The sequence below is a fragment of the Wolffia australiana genome, chromosome 6 (genome assembly GCF_029677425.1).
Source record: "Wolffia australiana isolate 7733 chromosome 6, ASM2967742v1".
Lineage (NCBI taxonomy): Eukaryota > Viridiplantae > Streptophyta > Magnoliopsida > Alismatales > Araceae > Wolffia > Wolffia australiana.
In genome coordinates this window covers 4,476,445-4,490,045 of record NC_135840.1, presented here as the reverse complement: position 1 = coordinate 4,490,045, position 13,601 = coordinate 4,476,445, and the positions used below count along the sequence as shown (strand labels likewise).

General features: G+C 45.8%; 1 protein-coding gene across 1 annotated transcript in view; it reads left to right on the top strand.

Annotated features, from left to right (window-relative positions):
• Positions 1-13,377, top strand: part of SPPA (signal peptide peptidase) — a 32,765-nt gene extending 19,388 nt beyond the window's left edge. Inside the window, exons 8-13 of the mRNA XM_078576827.1 lie at positions 3,472-3,541; positions 10,594-10,748; positions 11,609-11,714; positions 12,049-12,136; positions 12,214-12,357; positions 12,923-13,377. Of these exons, the coding sequence (XP_078432953.1) occupies positions 3,472-3,541; positions 10,594-10,748; positions 11,609-11,714; positions 12,049-12,136; positions 12,214-12,357; positions 12,923-13,150 (791 nt within the window). The 3' untranslated portion in view covers positions 13,151-13,377. The remainder of the gene's footprint in view (positions 1-3,471; positions 3,542-10,593; positions 10,749-11,608; positions 11,715-12,048; positions 12,137-12,213; positions 12,358-12,922) is intronic.
• Positions 13,378-13,601: the final 224 nt, after the last annotated feature.

Here is a 13,601-nt window from a genome sequence, read left to right as displayed (position 1 = left end):
CACAACGTCCTTCATGTTCCGTCCCTTCAGACCTTACTTATGTCACCGCAGCGACTCGTCGATGCGGTCCATTGCTCGTTCCACATTCAGTCTGATGGGATCTTTTTGACTGACAAGGTGGGGAAGACTTTGCGAATTAGGCGCTCGGATGGCCTACTGCTGTTGGACGAGAGGGGGCGGTCGGGGAACCCGGTGCAGCGGTGCTTGTTGACAGTCGAGGACCAGCGCCGGCAGCGGCTTCTACTCACTCACCAGCGGCTCGGGCATCCGTCTTTCCATGTTTTGAAAAGACTTTTTCCGACATTGTGTACTGGCTTGGACCTCTCTTCTGTTGTTTGTGATGCATGCAAACTGGCGAAGCATCGCCGGGCCTCCTTCCCTCCGTCGACTTCTCACAGTGATGTTCCCTTATATCGCATTCATAGCGATGTATGGGGTCCGTCGCGACAGGCCAGCCTGAAGGGACACCGGTGGTTCTTGATCTTTGTTGATGAGGCCACCCGTTACACGTGGACCTACTTGTTGCCGTCCAAGAGCGCCGTCTCCTCGACTGTTCAAGCCTTCTGCACCATGCTTCAGACTCAGTTTGGCCGGACTATTCAGCGGTTCCGGTCCGACAATGCGCGGGACTACGTCAACCAGGAATTGACCTCGTATTTCACCGCCCATGGGATTCTCCACGAGACGTCTTGCGTGGCGACGCCCGAGCAGAATGGCCTTGCCGAGCGGCGTATTGGGTATGTCACGTCGACTGCCCGCACTCTCCTGCTGGACTACCACGTCCCGTGGACTTATTGGGGAAGCCGTTCTGACGAGTACTCATCTCATCAACCGGCTGCCCACCCCGACCCTCCAGTTCAGCCCTCCGCTTGACCGGTTGTCGGCTGCCTTTCCCGCCGCAGCTCCGCACTCACCTTCTTCCCGCGTCTTTGGCTGCACGGCATATGTTCATGACACGACGCCTCCTGTCGAAGCTGGATGCCCGGCGCCAAATGCGTCTTTGTTGGCTACTCTTCGCTTCAGAAAGGGTATAAATGCTTTCATCCCTCTTCTCGTCGGTTTTTCGTCTCCGCCAATGTCACCTTCTCTGAATTTCAACCCTTCTTCTCCCACATCTCCTCCGGCCCCTCCCTTGGAGCCGGATCTGGTTCTGGAGCCCGCTGCTCCCTTTCCTCCCACCGTCGTCTCTCCTCCCACAGTCGTTTCCATCGTCCTGTTCTTCTCCTCCACCGGTCGGGCTTCCTTCCTCACCCATTGCGCCTACTCCGTTATCTTCCTCCCCCGAATCCTCGCCTCCTGCTTCCGCTCCCTCCCCGTCTGCTGAGTCCTCGCCTTCCTCTCTTCCGCCAGCCATTTCCGAGTCGTCTTCTTCTCCTGCTGACGATGACTCCCCTGACTTGCCTATCGCTTTGCGTAAAGGGGTCCGCCAGTGCACCCGCACTCCCCTTTACCCCCTCTCTCACTATCGCTCCTTCGCCAGGTTGAGTACTCCCTACCGCCTGTTTTTGACCCGCATCGACTCTGTCTTCGTCCCACGCCGCTTAACCGATGCTATCGCTTGTCCTCATTGGAAAGCGGCGATGGATGAGGAGATGCGCGCCTTGCTCAAAAACCACACGTGGGATGTGGTTCCTCTCCCACCCGGGAAGACGGCCGTCTCTTGCAAGTGGGTTCACACCCCCAAGCACAACGCCGATGGCTCCCTGGAACGCCGCAAATCGCGGCTCGTGGCTCGTGGCTTCACTCAGTCCTACGGCGTCGACTACTTCGAGACGTTTTCTCCGGTCGCGAAGATGGACACCGTCCGCCTCCTCCTGGCGCTGGCCGCTCATCATGAGTGGTTGATTCGCCAGTTCGACGTTAAGAACGCCTTCCTTCATGGCGATCTTACCGAGGAGGTCTACATGCATCATCCTCCGGCTACCTCTCGGGCCTCCGAGGACCGTCTGCCGACTGCGGAAGTCCTTGTATGGACTGAAGCAGTCACCGCGGATGTGGTTCGGCCGCTTCAGCTCCGTCATGCGCGCCGAAGGGTACACCCAGAGCAATGGGGAAGCCACTCTCTTCTTCCGTCACGGCCCGGCCGGGGTCGCTATCCTGGTCGTTTATGTGGACGACATCCTGATCACCGGGTCGGACACTGCCGAAGCTTCACGCCTCAGCCGCTCCCTTGCCCGCGAGTTCGAGATCAAGGCCCTTGGTCAGCTCCGGTACTTCTTGGGGCTCGAGGTGGCCTACTCGGCCCGTGGTATCTTCATCCGCCAGCAGAAATATACGGTGGACCTGCTGACTTTGCCGCGTATGCCCGACTGTGCTCCTGTGAAGACCCCCATCGACCCCAACGTCAAGTTGGGCGCCGGGGGTGACTCTCCGCCGGTCAGCACCCATCAATATCAGCAGTTGGTGGGGAAACTTCTCTATCTGACCCACACGCGTCCCGACATCAGCTATGCAGTTAGCCTTCTCAGTCAGTTCATGCATGCTCCGCATGAGATTCATCGTCAGGCCGCTCACCGGGTGCTCGCGTACCTGAAGGGCTGTCCCGGGAAGGGTTTACTCTTCCCCCGGAGCTCAGAGCCGACTGTAAAGGTATATACAGACGCTGACTATGCAGGCTCGACTGTGGACTACCGGTCTACCACCGGTCTTTGCATCTTTGCCTTCGGGGGCCTTGTGAGCTGGAAAAGCAGCAAGCAGGATCGTGTCTCCCGTTCGAGTGCAGAGGCGGAATACCGGGCACTTGCGGATGGGGCCTCTGAGGCTCAGTGGATTCACGGGGTGCTCCGCGAACTTCGCGTCGAGTACACCCGTCCGATCCACTTTTATTGTGACAACAAATCGGCTATTGCCTTGGCTCAAAATCCGGGCCAGACGGGTCGCATCAAGCACATGGAGATCAACCGCTACTTCTTCAAGGAGCGGATGGACGAGGGCTTGTTCGACTTGTCTTTCGTGCCGTCATCCGACCAGGCGGCCGATGTTCTCACGAAGGGATTATCAAATCCTCTCCTTGTTCGTGCTACCTCCAAGCTTGGCATGGATGACATCCATACCTCGCTATGGGGGCTGTTAGTGAGAGGACTCTCCTATTGGGTCATGTTCTATAAACCCACTAGGCTCCCTCACTTATCACTAACTCATATTCTCTCCTCTCTCTCTCCTAGGGTATATATACCCCTCCTCATGTACATTCTAGTTCAACACTTTGATTACTACATCATGATCTTCAAATAAAAGATGCGTTCGAACGACAAATTTGGGGAAAAATGATCTACCATAAAAGCTGAATTTTGCTTTCAAAATCACGTCTGTGAAGCAGTGTACTGGTTTGGTGAATGTATAGTTGCGGATATTATAATCATTATTTGCATGTACTGGCTGTAAATTTTCATTGATTGTTGCAATTTTTCTGAATTCTCTAGCTTACTATGCATAGAGTGATTCCTCTAATACAGTTTTTATTTATTCCAGAAAACAAGAAGTTCAAGGCAGTTATCCTTAGAATTGATAGCCCTGGAGGTGATGCTCTTGCTTCTGATCTGTAAGTCCTTTTTACTGGTGATCCTTCGTTCGACATTCAACCTTTTCTACCTTTATCATGATATCTTAATTGGTAAGTCTTAACCACCATTCAGACCTGCTGCTTTTTTATTCTCCTCTCCTATGCTGAAAGGCTCTACTCTGTGGCAGCTGAGGTTTCCAGAAGAAGCAAAAGTTCACTTGTTCTAGTTGTCTGAACTGGCTTAGAAACCAACAAATAAAAGCACATTGGCCAGGGTCCACTCACTTAGTTTCCCACGTGGGAATAAGTCACTTAAAGAACTACTCACGTAGGTCACTTTTACACATGTGACCCACTCGTAAGAACTTTTATTGACCATGTAAGACCCAATAAAAACATTGAAATAAAAGAAAACTCATGATGATGTTTCAAAACATTGCACAAAAACTCATTATGCATTCATGTTTCAAAAGGTCAAGGCAGTGGAAAAATAACTCTTGCTGAGCATATGCAAATTACCATCGAGAAGATAGTATGCAGTAGAAGATGTACTTAATGAGAATGAGATCTTTAGCTACGCATTTCTAGCGGGGCCTTGGGATGGTTACTTTCAACACCTTTTCGCTGTTCTTTAGTCAGAGAGAGAATCTCCTTAGTTTCTCTTCTAGTAATCCAGAAGAGCTGGTGGAAGGTCTACCGCACCGTGAAAGCTGCATCGGAGCAGATCAATCATGACGGGGGGGGGGGGGGGGTACCTCCTGCGTAAATAAATTGGGTACGGACGGGTAAAAGTTGTTATTTATGGACCAGACAGGTGCAAAGGTGTGGTTGGCTGCCAGGAAGGACGGAGGTCTATGTTTCACGGAGAAGGGCAGGACAGAGTGGAATGGTGAGCTGGTGCAGACGGAAAGGAGTTTGACATAGTGCTGAGGTAAACATTGGGGAGAACAATGGAAAGGAAGCTGATGGTGATGAGGGGGGATCAGAGCAGATATTTTGTGCAGTGTCTGAGTGAATTAGAAGGGAAAGACCCCAATACACATGGTGAGCACAGAGGAGACAGGCATGCTGGTAGAGTCTGACAAGGGGGTAGGGGAGCCAGTTTGAAGGGGGTTAGCACTCCACCGGCTGGGTACAAGCAGGAAAAGACAAGGCATTGTACTGGCTCAGTCATGAAGTGCATCTCCTGGATGTAAATGTACGTGGGCTCCATCGTGAGCAAGGAAAGGCATAATGGAGTGCTATTTGCAGGAATGGGGAGTCAATGTTTTGTAGAAGTGCAAGGCATGGGATTGGAGGACTGTGGGAGGTGATTTCCTTGAGGGGCACTTAGTCTCGAATGCAGTAGGGAGATCCAGGGGTTTGGTGGTGTCCTGGAATGAGTTGATGTTTTCTAAGGAAGAGTCATGGATGGGGCAGTTCTCTGTGATGGCTTCTAGTTTGTTCCCATGGTTTATGATCTGGCAAACCTGGTGTAAAGGGGGGAGTTGACTCGGGTGGAGTCAAAACTCGAGGGTTTAGTGTTGGGGTTTGGTGGTGAATTCAATGTGACGTTGGGGGCAGATGTGAAACCTCAGGGAGCAGGCGGCTGAGCACCAGGATCATAGGCCTTTTGGGCATTCATTGCAGAGGCGTCTCTATAGGAAATGGGACCAATGGACAGCATGTAGTAGCACTGAAGGTCCTACAGTTTTATCTCGGTTGTATCATTTCTAATGCTCAGTGGAACTCCTGGAGCACTACCCATGAGTGGATTTGTGGTCAAGTCCTCGCCTGCTGTTGGATCACTCTCCTATTGTTGAGCAATCACATTAGGGATCCAGCTGTTCCGCGCATTTCAGGATAGACAAATCCTGGCTCCAGGAGGAGGTTGTTAAATGTTGAGCAGATGTCTTGGGCAAGGTCCGGTGACTATGAGGTTGGCTAACAAAATTGGAGGTTGATAGGGTCCTCTGACTTGGAAAGAGAGCCAAGTGGAAACCTCCAAGAAAATCTCCGAAATGCATCTCCCACACAATATGATAAGATCCACGATCGAGGTCCATATCTGAAGGTGGACGAGGGTGAGACGAGAAGGGGATTCCCGGGGTTGCAAGGTGAAACTGGAAGGGTAGGAGGAGAGGCCGAGCTGGGGAGATAGGGATCGGCCGGGGACGTGCCGCCTGGAGACGCGGTGAGGTAGAGATGATCACGAGGATGGGGATCGTGGAGGGAGAAAGCGCGTAGACATAGGAGAGACGAGAGGGGAAGGGAAACCACTACACTTCATAACCAAATCCCAGTCCGCCCTCCCCCGTAGGAGGGCTGTGCTATTTAATGGAACACAAAGGTAATTATGCCGAAAATCCCCTCGAGAGGCAAGGGAACCCTATCAAATACACCAATCATATGGATCAGAAAATGATTAAAGAACAGGGCTAGTATCCAGGCTGAATCGGCTCTTGAACGAGGCCCCCTTCCAAAGAGGAAAGACCTTCTTGTCCCGCCTTCTCCTCTTTATTCAAATCCCACTTGTGTCCCTGTGGGTTGCATGTGTGAAGTCTCTTATCTTTTTCTTCTTCTGATAAACCCTCAGAAGATTCTTATCAGAGGTCTACAAAATCACCTCACGGAGTTAAAGAAACTACTTAGGGAGGAGGGGAACAATAAGTGATCCAACACCCTAGCTAGAATTAAGGATTTGGACACTATAGAGGATACCATAACACTATCAGAAGAAAAGGAAAAGGTGCAGCATGGTGCCGAGAGACAATAGCAGAGGAAGGTAAAAAGATGTTGGTGGATTGAGGTCAAGGCAGCTGTGGCTGAAAGTGGGGAATGTTAGCGCAAGCTTCTTCCATCTCATGGCAAATCGTAAGAGGAGAATGAACCAGATGCTGAGGGCGTAGGGGTGTAATCAGGAATATGTGGGTGCCCAAGCAGTTGGCAGAGTTCAGGAACTTTTCGTGATGAGGCAAAAAGAAATAGGTTGAGGTGGAGTGGAAGGGGTGCAACTCAATTCATTGCTCCTCCAACAAAAAGGTTGGTGACGCAGGCCGTCAAGAAAAGATGGTTCTGGGGAAACTCAGCTGCATGCGTTCTGTGCATAGGGGGTGAAGAAGACTCATCTCTTCTTTTAATGCAGGTTTGCCTGGGGAGTGCAGGCCAGCCAGCCAATCACAGGGTGGATGCCTCTGCAGAGGCCTTCTGGCACTCTTAATGGGGCGACATATCTAGGGGGGCAAGAGCGGGTATGACCTGTTACAGTGCTGTGGGCTATGTAGCTGCATCAAAATGAGATTATATTTAGGGAATGGAGGTATCACTGGAGGAGTCGTACAAGCGGTGTGGAGGCCTTTGGGTCTTTTGTGTATTCAATGAACATATATATATTACACCAGGAGGATCATTGATCTTTGGAGATCTTGCTATCTTCTTTAATAAAAATGGGAAGCCAGAAGGAAACCTGAATGCTTCAGTCTTTGTCAAAGGATTTTAGAGTTAAAATATGAGAGAAAAGGAGCCCTGATGGAGGGCTAAAAGATGTGCTGCGCTAAATAACCAGCCTATAAGATAAAATCTGGCTGTTAGAAGCCTCTCACTGGAGATGGGTGTTGTTGCATGCTCCACCTTCACTGACATATTTAACAGCACTCAATGTTGGTCTTTCTCTGTGTTGCAAAGTCATCTGCCAACTTCAAGGCATTTTCCAGACAGCATTTGAACTTTTGTATTGGGCAATGCTCATTGTCACTATATCTATGACATCACCTCTGTGTGGTGATATTTGTTGAATGTGTTTCTTTCATTTTCTCTTCAATGTCTATGAAATAGCCCAATAATATGGGACATTTCGGACTCTCTCTCCTCTCCACTATAAGTACCATGTAATGAACCTTAAATCACTCTTCCAATGCTAGGTTTCTTCAATTTTAGTTTTCAGCATATCAATTGAATTCTACGTGTGGGTATTCCATTGATAGATCTCTCTCAGATATGTTAGAACATCAATGTACTTGCATTGTGTGGTAGATTTGTTGCCAATGTCAAAGAAAATGAATGCAATCTAGTCAGATCCCATGGTTCATAGAAGTCCTTCATTATAATGTATCTTTACTTACTTGTGTAGCTTCCATGTACTCGCATCAGTTGTAAATTGTGGACTGAAGCATTGGATTTTAACTCACTGATATACTAGCTTTTATGAACTCATTCCCCCGTAGCCTTTATGGAGCTTTCATGAGCTCGTTTTGTTAGATGTTGAGCCATGGTCTATTTCATAAGATCTGGAGGATAGATGGCAGCAGAAATAAATACAGGAAATCTCAAGTCCCTCACAAAATTTTGGCCTGTAGGCTTTCAAAGGTCAGGATTAATGACCGACTGCACCAAGGGAGATCCGCTTCTCTGTAGCAGGGGCTGGTCTTCTCCACCTGTACAAGCAGAAGCAAATTTCCATCACAATGGAACATCAAGTCATAACATGTTGTTCCTTCAAGTATGAAAGTAACTTTTCTCTTTCAAAAAAAAGAATGCATCTTTTTTCATGACTGCGCATGAGGCTGTAGGAGACGCATGCCTGGAGAAGAAGTCCCAAAGAAAATACAATATCTGGTCTGGAGTGATTGAAATGTAAATGCTCACCAATCAACTTATGATACCACTCCTTGTTGAATGGAGAATCTTCTTCATGTGGTCCCAGCTTCGAGTTCGGATCAATAGGCATGCCCACAAGTTAACAATCTCTTATTCTAATTTGCTCCAATATATTCACAGTGTACTATGTTTCAAAAAAAATATTCACAGTGTACTACACCTGAGAAACAAAGATGTGATGGGAAGAGTAGGCGATCTCATTTCACAGAAAGTATCAGAATGGCCCTAGGGCTCTTTCATCAAAGGCATAGGAATGCCTCTTGCTTAGAATCTGGTTCTCATCTCCATCTATTCCAGTAAAGATGATCATCATTTCCAAGGAGCTGTGTACGTGGCTAATTTGTCATCTATGTGTGGAGAAGAGGGAGAGGAGCAATCGTCCACAGTGATGTGTGGAGACCGTGCTCCGCCAGGGACCTTGCCAGCTGGTTCCTTATGTTACTCAATGAACACTTGGCTTTCATGGGGATCTCTACTCAATCGAAAATCTGACTTAACCAACCTTATAAAATAGTTCTTCTCCTTGGTTAAGGCCAAGTTAGGTGGCGGAGAGAAGAAATTCAGATCAGATAATTCCAGTGATTATTTTTATACTACCCAGATGGCCAACGTTCGAAGTCACATGATGGCTAATAGGGCGGTCTTTTATGCGAACCACCATGTGCTTTCTGCTCTAGTATTTAACTATCAGACTCTACCTCTGGCTGACCGTGGTCCGGTGCTGGGCTCCTCCTCCCGATGACTATCTGCCGCCTTCCAGAGTCATGTTTGGTGATGGATGCTTGCCCACTTGACCCTCGGCCAATGTCGCCGCCTGACGTAGGTCTCTCTTGGACCATTGTTCCTCCAAAGGACGCGGTGACCCCTATGTTCCTCTCCTCAAATCTACCTATATTGTTTGTCTCCTCATGAAATCTGTTTCATGCGCCAGAGCTCGCTGATGTCTTGTGCAGTGGCAGGGGAGGTCGCACTGTTAGTCTGACCTTGAAATTACTGTTTGGACCTCTAAGCCAAGCCAGGCCTGGTAGCTGGAATCTCCTAGTCACCTCCACTTCCAAGCTTTCCTCATTGTGGTCTGTGGATACCATTCCAGTCAAGATTGTGCGATGGAGTCACATGAATGGCCTGACAATAGCCTCCATCGTCTTCCATGATCGATTGCCCAACAGAACTCTTCTAGCTTCATGGATGATTGTCGTTGAATCTCCCCCAAGGCCACATCTCCAGGGAGAACCTTCGTCACCGCACCTTCGCTCCCCCTAGCATGTCCAGCCATGAAATGCTACATATGTTGCCATGGAGGTTGTTCGTATGAAGGTGGTTCTAGTATCTTCCTCTATCTATATATCACATTCCTGATTCAAACAAGAGTCTTGGATGAAAAAGGGAATATAAGGTTTCAAGGAGTTGTTCAGTATGAGACTCGGTGGAGTTCAAGAGACTATTTGTTATTGGCCAAGATAACCCTCGTTGTACCTAGGGTCGTTCAGTCATTTATCCCACTTGGGGCATTTCTATGATTTTATCCTCGAGGGGTATTTTGATCTCTCTCCCTTTAAGGTTAGTTTTCCCTTAAATAGCTGTAGCCTTCTTATGGGGCAGGCAGAGAAGAACTTATGTCCATTCCACCATTCATCTCCTCTCTTAACAGTGACATTCTCACCTCCTCCCACTAAGAACCCAAGCTCTTACCCATCCCCCACCTCTCTACTGTCAAGGATGCATTCTGCGTGCATATGGCTACTCCATTTCTCCTTATATATCAACTGTTTGTTACAATTTTTCCCTCATTTATCTTGGGATGCCCTCATTAATTGCGTGTGTTATATCTTTGTGCTTACTGTTTAGATACATCATAGTGGATGTTCTATCTGGTTCCTGTACCTCGTTATTTACTGTTGGCAGCACAATAACTTTTTTTTCTCTTCGCCATTCATAAATTATTAAAATAGTTTTTGAGGGAAGATGAAGTACCACACTAAATATAATACACTCAATAATAATATTTAGTGAGGGAGGGAGGGGAGGACATACATATAAATGTACGACACACGAGCTTATTTACAAAGAGGATAATAAGGGAGGAAGTCAACAAGAAATTGAAAATTTTTGAGTTTTTTACCAATTAGATTAATCCTAGATCAGACTAAAGTGGTTGTGAAGGATTTGATCAGCATGATAGTCTATTAGATAGGGGATGAACGCTTGATAAAGAAAGATCTGAAACCATGTTTAAGTTTTTCATGCTTTTCAGTATCAGTGGGCTCACGGTATCTGATAATGTGTAATTCTTCTCGAATTTAAGCTTGTCCATGAATCTGCTTTTTAAACCTTATTGTAATCTGAAAAGGTCAGTTTCTTTTCTCTTTTCATGGACTGTAAAAGCGCTATATTATTGTTATCTTGTCCGTTGATGAAATAATACTTGGCGATTATCCATCCTTCTTCCATGCTAGAATGTGGAGGGAGATTAGGCTTCTTGCTGCCTCGAAACCTGTGGTTGCATCAATGTCGGATGTTGCCGCAAGTGGAGGCTACTATATGGCCATGGGAGCCGGGACGATTGTTGCTGAGAAGCTCACGTTGACAGGCTCAATTGGAGTAGTCACAGGCAAGTGGTTTTCATCTCTCAGATTATAGAACTTACACCAGGAGGTTTATCTCTTTATTTCTATGAATTGAATGTTAAATATAAAATTTTGAATTTGAGGGTTAAGCATGCATTTTATTTTATGTTCATGATGAACTGTTAATCCTGTTGTCCAGCCCAAAGTTGATAAAATGTGGTGCTTTATTTTAAGATTACTGTATGACCCTAATTTAGGATTAGAGGGTGTATTCAAGAGTAAGTAACAAAGTACAGGAAAGGCAAAAAACTTGGCGTTATCATTGTGAGCACTATTTTCATTTTCTACCGAAGCTCTTATCCCTTCTGGTACTGATCTTGAAAAAAAGATTGTACTTACAAAATGAAAATTTTTGAATGAGAGAGCTAAGCGTCTAGTAAAATATTTCAGTCCAAATGTTTTCCTCCTTAACTTGTTCCACTTTGATTCCTGGATGTGCCAATCTTACTCTGTTGTAAACTTACCAAAGATTAGCCTTTTCTGCTCTGGATAATGAATTTTTAGAAGTTTGATCTGTCAGATACATTCTTTGCAATCAATGTTAGAGAAGAGTTCTTGGATGGGAAGTTCTGGAATGCGTATGGTTGTGTACTACAATACTGCAAACAAGAATGACAAAAAAATATAGTGATTGGTTTGTTCGTACGATATCATCTGATGAAGGGTCATCTTTTCACTCCACTTTGCTTAATTTAAAATCGAATCTTTTTCATAATAAGCGTGGTGTCTGGGACACCATTGTTCTTCTTTCTCAAGTGTATATTTGGACGAACTTGTGTCTTTCTGATGAATTTTTGACCAGCTATATCATGACGGTAATTGTGACAAGAGCTTTCATCGACAGGAAAGTTCAATTTACAGAAATTGTATGAAAGGATTGGTTTCAATAAGGAGATCATCTCTAGGGGGAAATTTGCGGAGCTTCAGGCTGCTGAGCAGCGCCCTTTCAGGTGACCCATCACATTTAATTCAATTGTTTTGAAATGGAAAATGGGATTTCAACTCATTGCATGGTTTTCCTTATATTTGAGTTTCAATACTGGTCCTAATTTTCTGAATTAATCCAATCAACCAAGATTGGGCTACCTTCTGTTTATTTTACCGGAGGTAATTTTAGAACTCTTTTATTAATTTTGGAAAAAAGATGCAATCACTGATTTAAATAAACATAGCAAATCCCATAAAATAAGGTCTCACATTTTGATAGGATCCCAACCAGGATCCTGTCCCTTTTTTCTCTTTATTAAATGGCGATTCGAATAAGGAAATTATTTCTCTTTTTAGGCCAGATGAAGCTGCACTCTTTGAGAAATCTGCACAAGACGCCTATGAGCGTTTCAGGGACAAGGCTGCATTCTCCAGATCAATCACTGTAGGCACCTCCAAAACTTTCCAATGTTACAGTTTTTCTCAATGAACTTTCTGAAAGATTGCTTGTGCCAATGGCAGGTAGATCAAATGGAGAGCGTGGCTCAAGGACGGGTTTGGAGCGGTGGAGATGCCGCCGCCCGTGGTCTAGTTGATGCAATTGGTGGTTTTTCTCTTGCTGTCGCAATTGCCAAGCAGAAGGCTGGCATTCCACACGATAAGCAGGTCAAAATCCCACTGTCTTGATAAGCTTGTCATCACCTCATTCTAAAACATCGAAAACAGGACAAAAAATAACCTGCTCCGTGATCTCTTGTGTTAGCTAGAGTACAATGACTTCTCATCGTTGTCATCGTCTTTTATTCACGATCTGCCATCATGTTCTCGTCACTTTCTCTATTTTTAGTCTTTCAGATGATGAAAATGATGGTGATTCATCATCGTCTTCATCATTCATCTGTGACTAAGAGGACAATTTCATCCTCATTATTCTGGCTGTGGGCGAATGCGATGAAGAGGATGACTCATCATTATCCCTCGTTGACGACAAACTTGTCATTGTCGGGGAGCCCTAGTGACTTGCAATGTGTTTGACTAAAAAAATCGGTTATTAATCATCTCATTAGTTTTTTTGTTTCAAAAAAACAATTTTTTTGTTTTTAATCCCTCGTTGTCACTAATGAGATGATTAATTTTTTTGTTTCAAAAAAAAAATAATCATCTCATTAGGGACTACTCAACTATTTGACTTTGCAGTAGAGAACTATTTAACATTTTATTTTCTTCTCAGGTAAAACTTGTGGAAGTATCGAGGCGGTCGCCGTCATTGCCAGAAATAGTAACTGGCTTCGGGCAGTTGTTATTGGGATTGGAAAACACAATGAAGGAGGTGCTGCATGAACTTGGGTCCCCTGGGATTCAGGCCAGAGTGGATGGCATACTCTTTGAAAGGCTGGGAAATTCTTTTGAAGACCCTCCAGTCATTGGGTTGATAAAGGACATCATGAGCTCCCTGTAAGTAATTCTATACATGCTATTCGGAGATTACCTCATCAACGCTCTTATTTATTGTTTCCTTCTCCCCCTAGTTCCTATTAAACCTAGGGGGAGAGAGGGAAATTGGGGAAAATTAGATGAATATATAAAGTTTATGTGTGAGAAAGAAAGGAAGGGATCATTGTTTATGTGGAATTTATTTGAACTCCCTTGTAATTATTCTACTGCAAAGTTTTTCAATGTTCTATAGGCTTGGGAGGCTTGGGAGATTACTTCATCAACTCTCCTATTCATTTTCTTCTTTCTCCCAGTAGTTTTCATTTAAGGTATGGAGAGAAGGGGCCAAAAGAGATAATTTAACAAATATAGATTTTTTCTATGTGGGGGATATAAACGAAAGGATCACTCTTTGTGTAGGATTTATTTGAATCCGTTGAAATTGTATAACTTCTGAGTTCTACTTCTCTGTTGCT